General features: G+C 36.2%; 2 protein-coding genes across 3 annotated transcripts; both read left to right on the top strand.

Moving 5' to 3' along the window:
* Window positions 1-311: 311 nt before the first annotated feature.
* LOC126585696 (NADH dehydrogenase [ubiquinone] 1 alpha subcomplex subunit 9, mitochondrial-like) lies at window positions 312-4,146 on the top strand. 2 transcript variants are annotated; one of them, XR_007610623.1, is made up of 13 exons: window positions 312-504; window positions 596-692; window positions 1,219-1,283; window positions 1,510-1,595; window positions 1,708-1,792; window positions 1,877-1,947; window positions 2,267-2,398; window positions 2,480-2,595; window positions 2,717-2,840; window positions 2,922-2,990; window positions 3,265-3,385; window positions 3,488-3,698; window positions 3,840-4,146. XR_007610623.1 is itself a non-coding variant. In XM_050250174.1 (12 exons), the coding sequence occupies exons 1-12, from the start codon at window positions 411-413 to the stop codon at window positions 3,625-3,627; spliced, it is 1,200 nt and encodes a 399-aa protein (XP_050106131.1). In that variant the 5' UTR covers window positions 312-410; the 3' UTR covers window positions 3,628-3,701. The 2 variants fall into 2 exon arrangements, 1 of the variants encoding a protein (XP_050106131.1); XM_050250174.1 differs by lacking the exon at window positions 3,840-4,146 and having other exon boundaries at window positions 3,488-3,701.
* A 12,049-nt stretch (window positions 4,147-16,195) lies between these two features.
* On the top strand, window positions 16,196-19,195 carry LOC126586537 (xyloglucan galactosyltransferase MUR3-like). The gene is made up of 2 exons (XM_050251394.1): window positions 16,196-16,310; window positions 16,433-19,195. The coding sequence occupies exon 2, from the start codon at window positions 16,863-16,865 to the stop codon at window positions 18,858-18,860; it is 1,998 nt and encodes a 665-aa protein (XP_050107351.1). The 5' UTR covers window positions 16,196-16,310; window positions 16,433-16,862; the 3' UTR covers window positions 18,861-19,195.

The following is a 19,195-nucleotide window of genomic DNA, read 5'->3' on the forward strand; positions in this document are numbered from 1 at the left end:
TCGTATACACGAGTGAAAATTAAATCACTTGTCCAGGTTAACAGTTTGACAACGTAACATGTTTAAACTATTTGAAAAAAGGAGTTCGTTTGATTCAGTTATTCGGATTGACAACATATAATGTGAAAACGAGTGTATTTTCTTATGATTTCGACTTTGAACTGGCTTCTGACCCTATGGATTAGTTCAGAGTAGAATGTCGTTTTTACTTAAAAACAGCAAAGAAAAAAGAAAAAAAGAAGAAGAAGTGGGTCATTTGTAGAGCCCAAGTTTATCATGGCCCAAACCAAAGTAAAGCATATGCCCAACCATCTTCTTCATCCAGCACCTTTGTATTTCGCACAGGTTTCTGTCTCCTCTGTCTCCCTTTCTCTCTCTGGCCTCACTCTGAACTTGTAGCTGAGAGCGCGATGCAGGCCGCGTCGAAGCGCGTTGGGCGCCAGTATCTGACCCAATCATCTTCAATCTCGTCGCTCAAGTCAATCTACCCCCTTTCCGATCACTGTAACTTCTCATTCCCTCTCCATTTCTAGGGTTTGGTTTTCAAATTCCCCCGCTTTGGTGACCTCAATTTGTCAATTTGTCAATTTTGTAGATTATGGAGCTGATCGTCCAAAGTACGGATCTACCCTCGCCACCAAGGGAGTGGGGCACCTTGTGCGCAAGGGCACAGGTGGAAGATCATCTGTTAGGTAACACCCGAATTCTTCATTTCTCTTTTGGCGTCAGTCGGTCTGGAAAGTTTAAACCTTTTGTTATTGCTTCCGTTTGTTTTCTGAGAAAATGTAGGAAAGGTTAGACTTTTTGTCGAAATTGATTTTACTGCATCGAATATTATTGAAATGGTTAGAATGTTTAATTGTTGTTGCTCCGTTTGTTTTTGGGGACAATGTAGGAAAACTTAACGTTTCGTCGAAATTATTTCTCTTCTCAAATTTATGAGCTAGAATGAGCCTATTTTAGGGCAGGATAGATTTCTTACATTTTTCTTCGTAAGCAAAGTTGTCATTGGCGATGGAATGCAACTTCTAAGGTGCTAATTGCCAGCTGAAGTCTTGAGAAAAAAAAAATGTTTTATGATTGCGCTTGGTGAAGATAATGTGCTATTAATGCTTTAACTATACAGATATAGAAACCCAGGAAACGTAGGTGTTGGAACTCGAATTTTCTTGTTTCACATGATTGTGTTGTTTGGAAATTTAATTTGTGTTTTTTCAGTGGCATTGTTGCTGCAGTTTTTGGATCTACGGGGTTCCTTGGGCGTTATCTTGTGCAACAACTTGGTGAGTTAACTGTCTATAAATGCATTTGATTTGAATTCCGTCGAATCACATGCATGCATTGTTTTAGACTCTGTTTGTTTGATTTGGAACATTTCGAGTAGGAGATTGTTGGACTGAAATTGATCTATGGAAGTGTGATTTTAATCTTTCATCTTTAAAAAAATGACTGAAAGATGCTTGGTTATCTTTCATGCATGCTTGTGCTGATTCTTTACTTCTCTTCCAGCCAAAATGGGAAGTCAAGTGTTAGTTCCTTTCCGTGGTTCTGAAGACTCCCATCGCCACCTCAAGTTAATGGGGGATTTGGGACAGGTAAGGTTTTCTGTGCTGTTTCTTAGTCAATGTTCTTTCTTAACTGGGAATGTATTTATTCCCATTCTTCAATCTATTATGTTTCTGATCTTCTCATATTTCATGTACTCAGATAGTACCAATGAAATACAATCCAAGAGATGAAGATTCAATTAAGGCAGTCATGTCAAAAGCAAATGTGATTATCAATCTCATTGGTATGAATTCTTCAGTTATGACTTTACATGTTAAAGATCCATAACTCTTTGGCTTCAATGAAGGAACACTTTGTAGCTTGGCAGGGAGGGATTATGAGACGAGAAACTTTAGCTTTGAGGAAGTGAATCATTCCATGGCGCAACAACTGGCAACGGTACGTATCCTGCGTTGACATTCATGACATTAGTGTTATTCCTGTGCTGCTTCTGATCCTAGTGCCTTCTTCTTCTCTTAAAAATTGATTTTTATAAGCATCATCCTTAACAAAAATGGTAAAAAGTGTATCAAGATTATAATGCAGCAGCTGTTTAGCCTGCCTACAATTGAATTTTTATTTCAAGATACATGGAAGTGTCTTTTGGGATCTGAAATTCTGTTCAATATCTGATTAGTGGTAAAAAAAATTGGATGTGATCATTCAAGTTTTGTGGTAAGAAATATTGTTCTTCTGTTTAATCTTTATATTTCTGCAGATTTCCAAAGAACATGGGGGTATCATGAGATTCATTCAAGTTTCTTGCTTGGGGGCATCTTCCTCATCTCCCTCCAGATTTCTAAGGACTAAAGCTGCTGCAGAGGAAGCTGTTTTAAGTGAATTGCCTGAGGTAGATTTATGTGCTTTGATTTCACGTAAGTAGGCGTGCTTATCTCAGGAGCAGTGTCTAACATTCGCTTTTCATCAATAGGCTACCATTTTGAGACCTGCTGTGATGGTTGGTACTGAGGATCGGATTTTGAATCGCTGGGCATTTTTTGCGAAAAAATATGGCTTTCTTCCGCTTATTGGGGATGGAACTACCAAGTATGTCTTCAATCTATCATTTGAAAGTCAGTTAATTTTAATTTTTCAATTTGTGTAATTTAACAACTCTGCTCATGCACATGTTGTTGATTCCAACCTGTATGCAATAACTTGTATGCAGATTCCAACCTGTATACGTTGTTGATGTTGCTGGGGCAATTGTGGCAGCTTTGAAAGATGATGGTACCAGCATGGGAAAAGTTTATGAACTTGGTGGGCCTGAGGTCTTTACAATGCATCAATTGGTAATTTCTCATCTGTTTATGTGAAGGTGTTTTGCATTGATATGGAATTTCTCTTACTAAGCATCAAAAGACTGACTGCAGGCAGAGCTTATGTTTGATACAATCCGTGAATGGCCCCGCTACGTGAAGGTTCCTCTCCCAATTGCAAAGGTATGCAAGTGTGTACTTGGATGCCAAGTGTAACTGGACGTGACAGCAAACCCAAAAACCCCACCCCCCCCCCCCCCCTCAAAAAAAAAAAAAAACACACACACCAAAATAAGTGTAATGTTGTTATTCAACTTCGTTTAGTGATCATGTCGTGTGAATATTTTTATGACCATGTTAGTTGTATGTCTTCATACCCTAGGTGCATGCCTCTCTTCTCTTTTAAAATTAATTATGTCTAATTGACCTCCAATGTTTATGGATTTGATTGTTCCAGGCAATGGGAGCTCCACGAGAAATATTGCTTAACAAAGTTCCATTTCCATTACCTAATCCTGAAATCTTCAACCGAGATCAGATCCTTGCCCAAGCTACAGATACACTCGTGTCAGAAAACGGTAACTTTGACAAATTTTAGGATGTGATAGTTCCTTCTTCCCCATTTTCTTATCCATGGTTGGTTTTTCTCACTTTCCTCAATTTTGTGGTGGGGTTTGTAGCTTTGAGTTTCAATGATCTTGGACTTGTGCCCCATAAGCTGAAGGGTTACCCTATTGAGTTTCTTATCCAATTTCGCAAGGGTGGGCCCAACTACGGTTCTACTGTCAGTGAAAGAGTTTCTCCAGATGCTTGGCCATAAGTCCCAGGCTTTCCAATTTTCAAATGCTTTTCAAGTCGAGGAGTTCAACCCACTTGGAAACTTGGAATCAGGTTAGGGTTGCAGGACGTGTGTTTTATCTTTTTATTTATTTATTTTTTTCTCTTTTCCGATCCAAACTTCTGTTTCCGTTTCTCGTGGTATTTCAGAACAATTGTACTAATACTAAGGGTTGTCTACTATTTGTACGACAGGTTTCCAGAGGGTGTGGGTTGCTTCTTCTGAGAAATAGTAGGAAGAAATAAAAGATATGGAGAATGATTCTTTTCTAGTTTCATATCTGTAATATTTGACCGAATTTCGACCATTTGTAATTTCAACGCATCTGGCATCATTTTGTTGTGCTTGTTCATAAGCCCTGTGCCATGAAGGGAATTTGATGCATCTTTTCATCTGTTTTTGCTGAACGGACGTCCTGAGGTAGTGGGATGGGAAAAATGATGGAGTTTTGTTGTCCTTAATTTTACCCTTCATTTATTAAATTTATAGATTCTGCTTCAAGGCCTGTTGGTCAGAGCTGTGTGAATGCTCTTTTGTGCGAAATACAATCTCCATCTCCGGAGCATGATTTAAAACATTGCCTTGTAAAAGAAAGTAGCACTATTTTTTAGGGAAACGATAAACACAAACCTTCTTTAGCTTTTCACACATTTTGTTTAATTATGGCTACTGTTTACGTTCGGTTTACTCAAAACGATGCCAGCGTGTGAGAAGCTGAAAAGATGTCCGAAAATTAACTCCAAACTCCAATTTCTGACTCTGAAATCAAATGCAATTTGCTTGTTAAAATTCTAGTTTGACATAAAGTCGTTCAACATGGAATATTGGCCTTTCTTCCGAAGTCTAATACCAGATTCATAATGCAAGCAAAGGAAGCAAGAAGGATGATCTGGAATTATAGTCTGAAAGATAGCTTCATGGAGGGAAGAACACCGGTGCATCATTTTCCATGCATCCAGGCATCGGAGCTGAATCGCACTATAGCAGCAACATTTATATAAACAACAATGTGCAATAATTCAGTTTTGCATGGGAGTTTTGTGAAAATGAAGGATCTGGGAGTGAAGTTTGGTAGGTCTTTTTTATTTAGATCAAACAAGATGGAGAGAGAGAGAGAGAGAGAGAGGAAAGCTTATCTGGTTCAAAGCAGCTATGGTTTTGGCCCACGTTTTTATTTGTATCTTTTCTATTCCTCTTGTTGCTTTCATTGTTTTGTCCATGAAATTTAAGATTTTCGTGCTACTTCATTTGTGTGTGGGAATTTAATCTTTTGCCGAAAACCATCACGCTGACCTCCTCCTTCCATTTCGCACGATCTGCAAAAACAGATGCAAAGTTTTCCGACGCCACCATTTCAGCAATTTCATGTCGCTCGGATATGTTCCAAATCGTGTTTTGATATGAAGATCTAGTAAACTAGAAATATTGGTGTTGTTGGTATTGAAGTTGGAACACATAAACCCTGAACTTCGATTTTTTGTTGTTTTCAGAATGAACCTAGGCCATGAAGTTGGAAGCCATTGAAGATCGGCTCTGCCCCTCCTCCGTCGCCATCCATCCCTTTTACACGCCCTTCTCCTCCTCCCATTTCACATTTTCTCACTAAAACTAAAAACACACAAAAAATAAAACAACTCAGATATTTCTGCATCAACACTTTGAAAAGGTAACGCACTCAAACCTAATTTAGATGAATTTATGAATTATTGATGTTGAACTAATCTTTTTTAGTAAATATGTTTGAAATTTGAATGTTTATCTCTTTTAGTTTCTGTTTCTACACACTTTTGTGTGATTTGCACTTGAAGTTAGGTCTTTGTGTCTCTACATATTTAGATGTAAAGTATAACTTGTCGCTCGACTGAAAAAAGAACACTTGTCCATAGCCAAAAATTAGTTTATTTTTCTACATATATTTATTCCCCCCCCCCCTCCTTTTTTTTAATATCAAACTTCTACATATTTCTGTTTCTACTTATTCTTTAATTTTCCAAATAAATATGTTTATTTAAAAACTGTTTCAGCAAGAAAGTTTGAACTGATTTTGCAAAGTGAAAAACTACAGGCATAACGAGATGCAGATCATTTTCGTTGCTCCAAACTATCCCTGTGAAAATCAAGGATATAACGGTAAACTGAAACATGGAAATCAAATCTACATTATTTCTCCTTCTAGGAGATTAATTTATAATTGGTCATTTTAGACAATTTTGACACGTCGAGGATATAATGTTTTACAAGTTGTGAAGGATATAAAAAGAACTCGATACATCAGTGATTGGTGGGCCTATTGAAGTCGTTATGTAAAGTTCTATGTTAGTCGGCAAGCTAATATTGTTGTTCAATCCTTTGGTTAACTTTGATAATTTTTGGTAAATGAATTGTTTTGATTCGAAGAACTTTATGACGTTATGTAAGATGTGTTTTTGTATATTTTAATTTTCAAGTTGTAGGTATGAAATGAAAACAAAACTAAATATGCATTTCAAAATAAACTTTCAAGTATATATCAATATGCCCTCATAAAATACCATAAGAAACCTTCGTAGATGCTACCTAGTTATAAATTCGAATTCTCTGCTTAGTATTTCTCTTCCAGACTATCAATAAATCAAATATCGTAGGTGTTCATTAACAACAGATGTTACTTTTGTTCTATATTTTATTACAAAATTCAAAACGTTAGACACTTGGCAACATTTGAGCTCAGAATAACTCCATCGTCAAGATCATTAGATCCATAAACATTATTACAATCAATCAGTACAAAGATTCTAGGTCACTGAAATGTTTGTGGTTGCCCACTCTCTATTGCATATTAAAAGTTGTGATGCCCAACTCGGGGACAAAAAATATATAAGATATTCCTTGCATGCGATGTAATTGCACAGATTTAGCTAGCTGCTCTTTTTATTTATTTTATTTTTTATTTTTCAAAGATGTCAATAGATTAAGCGAGTCGAATTACGCATAAAATTTAGCCGTCAGACTACAATAGTAAAAATCTTACTCTCTAAACTGTACAAGGCAGAAAGAAAGAACCAATATCCAAAAAATAATCATAAATGCTTGAATAAATAATGGACCTCAACACCTGCATGTATAATAAAGGACATGAACCATATTTCCCCACTGGTCCTTTTCATATATTTTCTGGTACGAAAATTATGTAGTCATTACTAGTCAATGTGCTTGATTAGTCCTTGTAGTCCTAGTATTGTCGAGCCATCCTATTGGAGGAAACAATAAGTTATAGTGCAAACTGACAAAATATATGATGGTCATGTAAGGACATATCATTTGTAGTTTATAAATTAAAGAATGGAGCACCATGCTTTGATTTAGTGATGATGAGAGCTAATTAAGGGAGATGGAGATTCCATACCTTTAACAAAAGTTCATTCATTGCTCGAAGATATTCTATAAGAACATATCAAATGGGAGCCTTCTGCTCTAGATAAATTGATACTCTTGCCTCAAAAATGAAAAACTAATTTCTAGCCCAACAAAATTAAATTTGCTTAGTCAAAATAAAGCCTAGGCACCTTGCGAGAGAGTAGGATTCTCTTACCTTCTAATATCTCTCATCTTTCATTCCCTCATATTTAAACGGTTATGATTAAGCCACATTCATCATCTTGTTTTGAATTTTTTATATATAAAAAAAAACAGAAAGGAAAGTGTGACAAGAGGGAAGATAAAGGAATGATAATAGAGTAATGCTATTCATACCATGTTTTTATAGCACATTTCTATACCACCTTAGGTGGCATCTGATGTGGATAGCCACATCATTTGAAAAATTTGTAAAACCCAAGAAAATGAAGGAGAAAGACTTATCGTATACTACAATCATCATTTAATTAACTAGTTTTTCTTAATTATTAGTTTATTAAATAATGAACTAAATTAAAAAATCTGATTAATTCAAATGATGTGGTTGTCCACATCAAATGTCATCTAAGATGGTATAAAAGTATGGTACAAAAACATGGTATGAATAACATTACTCATAATAATAAGATGGGAGATAATCTCACTCTTCTTAGAGGCTGAATTAGCCTCAATCTAAGCCTTGGGCATGGTAGGACCCACTTAACATTTAGAATCCTAGCCTCTAGCCCTTCATCACTAGAACAAAAAAAATATTCACAAGCTATATCATCGTTTTGAAGGGCTAGATTTTGCATATAGCCTCTTGCCCTTGCCTAACACATTAGATATGCTCTTAACTTTTTTTTCTTTCTCATTTTGTTATAAGACTAAATTCAGATTGGATTTGGATTAATGACCAAACAAATAAAGAGTTCCTCACAAATAAACTTCTCAAATGGCATGTTAAAAAATACTTCAAGAGTCAGTTTCGATTTAAAATAAACTTTGGACTCAACTATAATTTCACCACTATTATTGCACTGTAAAAGCATGGGCAGATCCACATGGAGATTCGGGTGCTCTCCGAACCCTCCGAAGGTTGGGGAAAATGCCTGTGAATGTTTGGAGACCCTTCGAATGTTAGATAGGAGTTTTTTTTGTATCCATAAAGTGTTTGACAAAATACATTTTTGAAATATCTCGATAGCATTTGGCAGGACGTGTTAAATAAAATGGCATGGGGTCTTGACATCACTTGGCATATTATTTCAGCATTTGTTGATATGAACATAGTTGACGATAGGTTCACCAAATACTTAATAAACCCTAAATATTTTGCAATGGGACCCCTAAGATTAGAATTTTGAATTTATCACTGACTATAACCTATGATTTCCCTATTGTTTAATTTTTGAGTATTTCTCACTGATATAATAAGTTGTCATATGGGGACTAAACTAGTTAAATAAAAAAAATTAAGGTGTTTCCTTAATAATCATAAATTTTTTTATTGCTAAAGGCACATTAATAATCATAAATTTTCTTGCTTTAGAGACTGAGAAAAAGGGGGTAATTTAATTGTAAATTGCAATCCTTTCCCTGCTCCCAACAATTGTGGAACCCGATGTAAATTAATTAATTAAGTATCGATATGTTTACTATGGTCATTGCACCATACATATGTCATGAGCCAGTGAAAATCATTGAAATAAGAAAAAGTGTTCTTAATGGGAATGTTGTATTCTACTCCCTACTAATAACGTATTTTTGTGGTATTAATTTTCAATCAAAATGTTCAAGTTCTTAACCTTCACTTGAAGATCATTCTACTAAAATTATTCGAATCGAAATCACTTAATCGTCTAAATAAAAAGTTCATTATAAATATGTTGCTTACTACTCAACTTGTCAAATTGTTCCGTACTTGAATGCATCAATTGTCTCCAGTTCTGATGTGAAAATCAAAATGTGCATGTGAGAGGGACAGGATCCATCTTATGCATTCAAGTACGGTAAGGCAAAATTAAAATGTGAAAAATCAAATCTACGTTATTTCTCCTTCTAGGAGATTAATTTATAATTGGTCATTTCAGGCAATTTTGACACGTCAAGGATATAATGTTTTACAAGTTGTGAAGGATATAAAAAGAAGAACTCGATACATCATTGATTGGTGGGCCTATTGAAGTCGTTATGTAAAGTTCTATGTTAGTCGGCAAGCTAATATTGTTGTTCAATCGTTTGGTTAACTTTTGATTATTTTTGGTAAATGAATTGTTTTGATTCGAAGAATTTTTTGACGTTATGCAGGATGTGCTTTTATAGATTGTAATTTTTAAGTTGTAGGTATGATATGAAAACAAAACGATATATGCATTTTAAATAAATTTTCACATTCCTTCTTGTCTCTTGTCTCACACATAAATAATGGAAGATATTTATTTTGAATTGCAAGTATCCATCAATATGCCTTCATAAAATACCATAAGAAACCTTCGTAGACGCTACCTATCTATAAATTCGAATTCTCTGGTTAATATTTCTCTTCCATACTATCAACAAATCAAATATCATAAGTGTTCATTAACAACAGATGTTACTTTTGTTCGATATTTTATTACAAAATTCAAAACGTCAGACACTTGGCAACATTTGAGCTCAGAATAACTCCCTCGTCCAGATTATTAGATCCATCAAGATTATTACAATCAATCAGTACAAAGATCCTAGGTCACAGAAATATTTGAGGTTGCCCGCTCTCTATTGCATATTAAAAGTTGTGATGCCCAACTCGGGGACAAAAAATATATAAGAGATTCCTTATATGCGATGTGATTGCACAGGTTTAGCTAGCTGCTCCTTTTTTTTTATTTATTTTTTTAATGTCAATGGATTAAGCGAGTCGAGTTACGCATAAGACTTGATCGTCGAACTACAATAATAAAAATTTTACTCTCTAAACTATACCCTAAAAATAGCCATAACTGCTTGAATAAATAATGGACCTTAACACCTACATGTATAATAAAGGACATGACATATTTCCCCACCGGTCCTTTTCAATTTTTTTCTGGTACGAAAATTATGTAGTCACTACTAGTCAATGTGCTTGATTAGTCCCTGTAGTCCTAGTATTGTCGAGCCATCTTATTGGAGGAAACAATATTATAGTGCAAACTAACAAAATATATGATGGTCATGTAAGGAGATATCATTTGTAGTTTATAAATTAAAGAATGGAGCAACATGCTTTGATTTAGTGATGATGAGAGCTAATGTTAAGGGAGATGGAGATTCCATACCGTTAACAAAAGTTCATTCATTGCTCGAAGATATTCTATAAGATAGTTTATAAATTAAAGAATGGAGCACCATGCTTTGATTTAGTGATGATGAGAGCTAATGTTAAGGGAGATGGAGATTCCATACCGTTAACAAAAGTTCATTCATTGCTCGAAGATATTCTATAAGAACATATCTAATGGGAGCCTTCTGACCTAGATAAATTGATAATCTTGCCTCAAAAATGAAAAACTAATTTCTAGCCCAACAAAATTAAATTTGCTTAGTCAAAATAAAGCCTAGGCATCTTGCGAGAGAGTAGGATTCTCTTCCCTCATATTCTCTCTTCTCCTTCGTTCCTTCCTATTTAAACGGTTATGATTAAGCCACATTTAACATCTTGTTTTGATTTTTTTACAGAAAGAAAAAGACAAAAAGAAAAGTGTGAGAGGAGGAAAATGAAGAAGAAGATAATAAGATGGGAGAGAATCCTAATCCTCTTGCAAGGCCAAACTAGCCATAGCCTAAGCCTTGGACATCATAGGACCCACTTAACATTTAGAATCCTAGCCTCTAGCCCTTCATCACTAGAACAAAAAAAATATTAACAAGCTATATCATCGTTGTGAGGGGCTAGATTTTGCCTTTTTGGCCTCTTGCCCTTGCCTAACACATTAGATATGATCTAACTCTTTTTTTCTCTCTCATTTTGTTATGAGACTAAATTCAGATTGGATTTGGATTAATGACCAAACATATGAAGAGTTCCTCACAAATAAGCTTCTCAAAACGCATGCTAAAAAAATACTTCCAAGAGTCAGTTTCGATTTAAAACAAACTTTGGACTCAACTATAATTTCACCACTATTATTGCACTGTAAAAGCATGGGCAGATCCACATAGGGATTTAGGTGCTCCCCGAACCCTCCGAAGGTTGGGGAACATGCATGTGAAGGTTCGGATACCCTCCGAATGTCAGATAGGAGCTTTTTTTGTATCCATTAAATGTTTGACAAAATGCATTTATGAAATATCTCGATAGCATTTGGTAGGATGTGTTAAATAAAATGGCATGGGGTTTTATTTAAACGAACATAGCTGACAATAGGTTCACCAAATACTTAATAAACCCTAGATATTTTACAATGGGACCCATAAGATTAGAATTTTGAATTTATCACCGACTATAACCTATGATTTCCCTATTGTTTAATTGATGAGTATTTCTCACTGATATAATAAGTTGTCATATGGGGACTAAACTAGTTAAATAAAAAATTAAAGGCGTTTCCTAAGGAACCAGATCCTCTCTGGATCCAATAAAACCGAGCCTATTGAACAGGCAATCCAGATAGTTAAAATTTGATCCAATGACTACAAACAAGAAAGTCCTCTAAAAATTATAATAATTGTAGCCGTTTGATCAAATTTCAATAACTCGGATAGCCTGCTCAGTAGGCTTAGTATATATGGATAAGGTTCCTTTCCTTAATAATCAGAATTTTTTATCGCTAAAGGCACATTAATAGGAGGCAGATTCTTTGCCCTCCCACTTCTCGTGCTCTCCTGTTTGATATGGTCACGGTTAAGCCACGTCAATATTTTATATTATTTTTTTAATAGAGATAATAAGACAAAAAGAAATAGTAATATAAAATGTTGACTTGGCTTAATTCTAACTACACAAATAGAAAGGTACAGGAAAGCACGGGAAGTGAGAGGGTAGAAAATCTGCCTCCACGTTAATAACCACAAATTTTCTTGCTTTACACTGAGAAAAAGGGGGTATTTGTAAATTGATATCCTTTCCCTGCTCCCAACAATTGTGGACCCTAAATTAATTAATTAAATATCGATATGTTTATTATGGTCATTCCACCATACATGTGATGAGCCTCTGAAAATCATTGAAATAAGAATAATGTATTCTTAATGGGAATGATGTATTCTACTCCCTACTAATAACGTATTTTTGTTGTATTAATTTTCTTTCAAAACCGTTCAAGTTCTTACCCTTCACTTGAAGATCATTCTACTAAAATTATTCGTATTGAAAATCACTTAATCATCTAAATGAAAAGTTCATTATAAATATGTTGCTTGCTACTCAACTTGTCAAATTGTTCCGTACTTGAATGCATCAATTGTCACCAATTTGGATGTTTTTTGTATGGTTAATTTTCAAATGAAAATTGAGAAATAAAATGAGTCAAGTTAAAAAATTTATATGATAAAGATACGTCATTTGTAAGGGATAAAATATGTGCATCCCTTTCTACAAGGGAATGCAAATATTATGCTTAAAAGATAAATAAGCAGTAAATAAACTCACTGTTAGCACAAGTGTCAAATTACCATGCATGAGCCTTTTCTTTGATTGGGCAGTACAGTGCGGAGCCAGTCATGCTTTACTTATGAGAAATTGACAACCCAAAATTAAGCTCACTCATAAGATGGATCCTGCCCCTCTCACAGGCACATGCACATGCACATTCACATGCTGGAGAAAAGCTTGTTGGTACAACCATATGGTTGCAGCTCGATCTAATCCTCGATTGAGATGGCCGGTGCCATCTTCGCCATATACCACTCTTTCTTCAGATTTCGTGTTTATATGACATTAGGGTGTTTGTTATTATAAAAATCTGATATGTTAGGTCGAAAAAACTGTAAAAATTATTGATGAAACATATACTGTTGAGAGTGAATTTTACATCGGGGAAAAGAGAAATTTTGCATGTGCTTATAAGAGGTTTAGCTGCTTTCTATATTGCTAATTTATTTTATGATGGAACCTCAACTTTTTTCATGGTTTTAGAGTAAGTTCTCACATGTGTGAAGTCCAATAACCACACATGCTCCAACTCATCCGATTTGTGTTGTCATGTATTAGGCTTAAACATTTGCTACACATGAGAGAGTGTGTTGATAGCGAAACCTACATTGAGGAAAAAAGGACCGTGCATGTGTTTATAAGAGGTTGAGCTACTCCTTATATTGATAACTAGTTTTATGGTGGAACCTCAATTTTTTTCATTGTTATCATTATTTTAGTTGCATATTTGAATCAACGGTTATAATTGATTTGCATTATATGTCAAAACGTGCGTGTCAGTATCTCATCACATAAAGGAATGAGGATCCTCGCCGGATCCTCAAATCACATCCGTTTATCGTATATCGTGCGGTAAAAATTTTACAATAATTGAATATAAACAGTACCTAACGAAAACTGTCCGCACTATGTACGATGAACGAATGTGATTGAAGGATCATCGGGATGCTCACAAAGAGGATCTGGCGAGGATCCTCTCTCCATATAAAGAGATATTGACACATACGTTTAATTAATGTTATTTTACATATAGGTTGAATAATGCACATAAAAAATGTATGGTAAGATATGGCTGATAGTTCTCATGATCCCCACTTTTCTTAGTTCTTTATGGGGTAAATAAAATGAGATTGTCCAAAATCAATTAATTACGATGGGGTCTAAGATATCAAATGGAAACAATGATTTTTGCTAAAATTTGCTTATTCATTCATGTTAAGAAAAATCAAGAAACCTTTGTCGATTCTGATCACAATGGCAAAAAGAGAGTCATTTGTTATTTTCCTAAAAAAAGAGGAAACTTGTGTTATTTGTGGTTTACTACCATTGGTTTTAGTCTCCTTTTTGACATCCTACAATTAATTCTAATTTGCATACAAAACAAAGTTAACTCTAATTTTAACCTTATATTTTGAGACCCACTTAGCTCACAATGTTAGCAACACTCCCTGAATAAGGTCTTCTGTTCGGACACCAAACAAGACTAAGATCGTGTTCAATAGAGAGGGTTAAAGATCCAAAAAATAATCTGGTTTGTTTAAAAACTTATCTCCAACTAATGGATGAACTATAATTTTATAAAGTCCACCAGATAATTATTTGGACAAAGGAGTTTCATGGTGAACCTTTTTTTGGGATCCTTATCTTCAATTGCAATAATTGATTCAAATTCAACAGTTATATTTGAAAGGAAAATTTTGAAAAATAACCAATTTTAAATGCATGGATTGAATTTTAACCAAACTTTCTAATCCCTTATAATTCTAACCAAAATCCAGATAAAAAGTCTTAATTACCCATAATAATACTAATCCTCCTTGTCTTGAGCCGCTACGATTGTTTCGTCAGTCGAGCAGCATGCACTGGTCGTAGACGGGCAACAACCTTTTTCTCATCCTTTGTGGACCATTGCGCAGTGCCAGAAACTATTGATGTATTCATGCAAATAACTCAACTATTGACACAATTAGATGCTATTCCAGCCATGGAAGTTGAGAATTCAAAAGCCAATACTGCTCGTTGTCCTCTCACTAAGCAAAAAAATCAATCGTCGTCGTCATCTTTAACCAAATCTCTGCACCAAGGATTCATCTAGCTGACCCCAGTTTGGAATACTAGATTCGCTCATTTTATCAGACGGCAAAGATCGAATGCATCCAAGAATGTGTTTGACATCTTTCCGAAGGAGTTCTAATAATTTGTGTGCACACAGGGGGTGGAAGGGTTTGCGGAAACTGAAAAGGAAATACTTAGTCCTTGCTTGTGGTGTATTGATCTCTAACCGTGAAAATGCTTTTAAAATTTGTGACTGGAAGACCAAAATCACTTGCTTGAAAATTACTTGCAATAGTTTCTGGCATTGCAGAAGCTGCTGCCGGGCTAAGCCAACGCTTGCTACCTGGCTATCCCAACAATAGTAGCGGCTCAAGCTCGTTAGAAAGAATAGGAGAAGAGAAGATGAGAGGATTGGCGTTACTAAGGGTGAATACGACTTTTTACCTAGATTTTTTGTTACAATTATTAGAAGTTAGGTGATATGGCTAAATTTTTATTTGTGCCTCTAAAATTGGCTATTTTTCAAAATTTTCCTATTTGAAAACATCCAACGCTGGTTTAATTAAATTAAGCAATAAATTTAAGGAACTGTTATTAGTACTTCATTAATCACATTCTACATTCCTCACAAACATATTTTTCTTTATAATTATAGAAAGTTTGAAGTGCAAAATGAGATCTTTGAAGTGCCAATAATAATTCTCTAAATTTAAAGTATAAAATATAAAACCAATAAATTGTTGAGGGAGTTGTGTATAATTTTGCATGACTATAATTCTAGACGGGACTATGTTTAGTTTTTTTTAGTTGGAGATGGCCTAAAAGGGAGAGAAACTGAAGTAAAAACATAGGGTAGCGATGTGCTTCAAATTAGGGGTGTGCCATTAGAGCCTTGCTGCTATGTAGGAATTTGGTGTTTCAAACCTTGAATGCAAGAATTTCTCTACTCACTGATTCCATATGGGCCCTTTAACATTATTTTCTTTTTTATTTTGTCAAAACTAAATATTATTCAATGATGCCCAATTAAATTTAAAATGACAACAAGAACATTTCTCACTCACAAATATGAGTTGGATTTTATAAACCAAACAAAAGTGAGATTTTGTTTGGTGAGAAAATAGTGGGAATTTTTTAATTTACTTGAGCGTTACTTTGCTCACTTCTTAAAATAAGAATGATGCTCACTCTCTTCATTAATTATCTTAAATTAATTTAACTTAATTGATGTAACACACGAATTACAAAATTATAACTAATTACCCTCACTTCAAGCGGCGAGCAAAAATACATTCAATATTTTTGTGGCAGGAAGAAATGAGTGGGATTTTCAACTTCATGCATCGTTGATTCGAAACTTAGAGGGAGTGGAGTGACATCACATCCATCAACAAGACACCGTCCTCCCATCATTCCACGCGGCAAGATCCTACCGGCTACCGACACGAAACAGCCGCCGACTCACATTGCTAACGTGCGCCCACTTTCGCCTTCGACGCGCGAGCTCCTGGTCATATTATACACACTTTCATCTCTCTCTCTCTCTCTCACCGTCTCTTAATATCAGCACCAAACAACATAAAATTTTGTCCAACTTTCTCGGCAAAACGAAACCTCTGTGAGTCTTTCTGTCTGTCTTCCTTTGTTTCGATTTCTTCCACATTGTTTCGTGTTCAATGTTTTAAAGTTTGTTTATTTTTAGCTGTTAACAGACTGTAAATTTCTGTAATATTTATTCAGCTCCGAAAGAGGCGCAACTTACGGAACAACTCAGTCATTCCTTCTGAATTGTTGACTGGAAAACTGGTTTGTCCTAGATTTGGGCGATTTCAGTTTGTTAAGGTTGCATCTGTTACTACATTCTTGTTCCTCAAATCTCTATATCTCAGTTGGGAAAAAATAAAGTTCTCTGCTTTGCTTTTTGGAGCTCAATATATAAGCTTTTGAGTTAAGTTGTGTGGGTGTGTTCTTTGTTGGTGCAAGTTTTGGGATTTGGGATTTGGGTTTCTGTTGGTTTGGTGATTGATTCTGTTGATTTGGGATTTGGGTTTTTGTGGGATTTTGGTGATTGATTTGGGGGATTTGGGATTGTGGGAATTTGGTGAATGATTAGGGATTTGGGATTTTGGGTTCATATGGGGTGTAGGAAGGTTGCTTGATTGAGTGGATTATGAATTCATTGAGACGCCGCTCTCCGGACAGTGTACCTGTGGAGCCAATGGAGAAGGGGACAGGAAAGAATCAGAATACAAGGATTTATTTCTTGGCCTGTTTGTCTGTGTTCTTCTGGATGTTATTGTTGTACTTCCATTTCGTTGTGCTGGGAGGGGGTACCGTGAATGAATCTGTCAGTATACAAGCCGGTCCTGTTTACTCCGAGGTGAAGCCTACCCTTGTAACTAATGATCTTCAGATGGACAGCAAGAGCACTGTATCGACACCTACCCCTGTAGCCCGTTATCATCAGAAGGACAACCAAAACACTGAATCGACACCTACTGGTGTAACGGTTGATCTTCAGATGGACAACCAAAACACTGAAGCAACACCTACCTACACGGATGATCATCAGATGGACAACAAAAACACTGAAGCGGCGCCTAACAGTGTAACCGGTGATCAGCAGATGGGCAACCAAAGCACTGGATCAACCCCTACCAATGTAGCCATTGCTCAGCAAACGGAGGCCCCTGCGAAAACCGATCAGATCAATGAAGTGGAGAAATATCCGTTCATGAGAGCATTGGGAACTGCCGAAAACAAGAGTGATCCATGTGGTGGGAAGTATATTTATGTGCATGATCTTCCCTCGAGGTTTAATGAGGATATGTTAAAGGAGTGTAGGAGTTTAAGCCTTTGGACAAATATGTGCAAGTTCACAACGAATGCTGGGCTTGGGCCTCCACTTGAGAATGCAGAGGGTGTGTTCGGGGATACGAGTTGGTATGCCACGAATCAGTTTGCTGTGGATGTCATATTTAACAATCGGATGAAGCAATATGAGTGCTTGACAAATGATTCGTCTATCGCTGCAGCTATTTTTGTTCCCTTTTATGCTGGGTTTGACATTGCCCGATACCTTTGGGGATTCAACATATCAAGGAGGGATGCGGCTTCACTTGATCTGGTTGACTGGCTTATGAAGAGGCCAGAATGGGGCATTATGGGTGGCAAAGACCACTTTCTTGTTGCAGGAAGGATAACATGGGATTTCAGGAGACTGTCGGAGGAAGAATCGGACTGGGGTAACAAGCTTCTCTTTCTGCCGGCTGCTAAGAATATGTCTATGCTTGTGGTAGAATCAAGCCCGTGGAATGCTAATGATTTTGGTATTCCGTATCCCACATATTTCCATCCAGCAAAAGATGCTGATGTGTTTGTTTGGCAGGAGCGAATGAGAAGATTAAAGCGTGAATTCCTTTTCTCTTTTGCTGGTGCCCCGCGTCCTGACAATCCCAAGTCAATTAGGGGGCAGATCATTGATCAGTGCAGGAGTTCAAAGGTTGGTAAGCTGTTGGAATGTGATTTTGGGGAAAGCAAGTGTCATTCTCCAAGCAGTATAATGCAGATGTTTCAGCGCTCTCTTTTCTGCCTGCAACCTCAAGGCGATTCATACACACGAAGGTCTGCATTTGATTCAATGTTGGCTGGTTGCATACCTGTCTTCTTCCATCCTGGGTCGGCATACACACAATATACTTGGCATTTACCAAAAGATTATACAAGGTATTCAGTGTTCATCCCAGAGGACGATATTCGCAAGAGGAATGTTAGCATAGAGGAAACACTTGGTCGAATTCCTCCCGAGCAGGTGAAGAAAATGAGGGAGGAGGTCATAAACCTTATTCCAAGTATGATATATGCCGATCCTCGCTCAAAGTTGAGGATTTTTAGAGATGCCTTTGATGTTTCTGTACAGGCAATTATTGACAAAGTTACAAACTTGAGGAAGGACATCATCGAAGGCCGTATAGATGATAACTTCATTGAAGAAAACAGTTGGAAGTATGCTTTGTTGGAGGAGGGACAACGTGAGGTACGAGCTCACGAATGGGATCCTTTCTTCTCGAAGCCAAAGGATGGGAACGGAGATTCTGTTGATGCATCTGCCGAAGCTGCGAAAAATTCTTGGCATAATGAACGACGACATCAATCATCGGGCAGATAACAGCACAACAATAAGGATTCCACTGATAACTAAAGCATGAAGACACCCAATCAGCGGATGAACCTTCCCGCATTGAGTTTCGGCAGGTATTGTCACGAGCGCTCATCACTGAACTCGCCCTCAAGATATCCAGGCCCCACATTCTTGTTCAAATCCAAAACATATACGCATTCTGCTTCTAGTGCTTTTGTTTTTTCCGATAGAAAAGTTACTGTTTCTGCATTACGTAATTTTGTCTAGTAATTCTTTGCCATGTAATTTAGCTGAGTTTTTCGTGTTCGTATTTACTTACAGGAAATAAAAATGAGTATAATTATTGGTCCTCTACCATACAA

This window comes from Malus sylvestris, chromosome 10, assembly GCF_916048215.2.
Source record: "Malus sylvestris chromosome 10, drMalSylv7.2, whole genome shotgun sequence".
Classification (NCBI taxonomy): Eukaryota; Viridiplantae; Streptophyta; class Magnoliopsida; order Rosales; family Rosaceae; genus Malus; species Malus sylvestris.

Coding starts and splice junctions, on each gene's coding strand:
- LOC126585696 (XM_050250174.1), top strand. CDS start 411: ATGCAGGCCGCGTCGAAGCGCGTTGGGCGCCAGTATCTGACCCAATCA. Junction 505..595: donor CTACCCCCTTTCCGATCACT/GTAACTTCTCAT, acceptor TCAATTTTGTAG/ATTATGGAGCTGATCGTCCA. Junction 2,841..2,921: donor TCTTTACAATGCATCAATTG/GTAATTTCTCAT, acceptor GACTGACTGCAG/GCAGAGCTTATGTTTGATAC.
- LOC126586537 (XM_050251394.1), top strand. CDS start 16,863: ATGAATTCATTGAGACGCCGCTCTCCGGACAGTGTACCTGTGGAGCCA.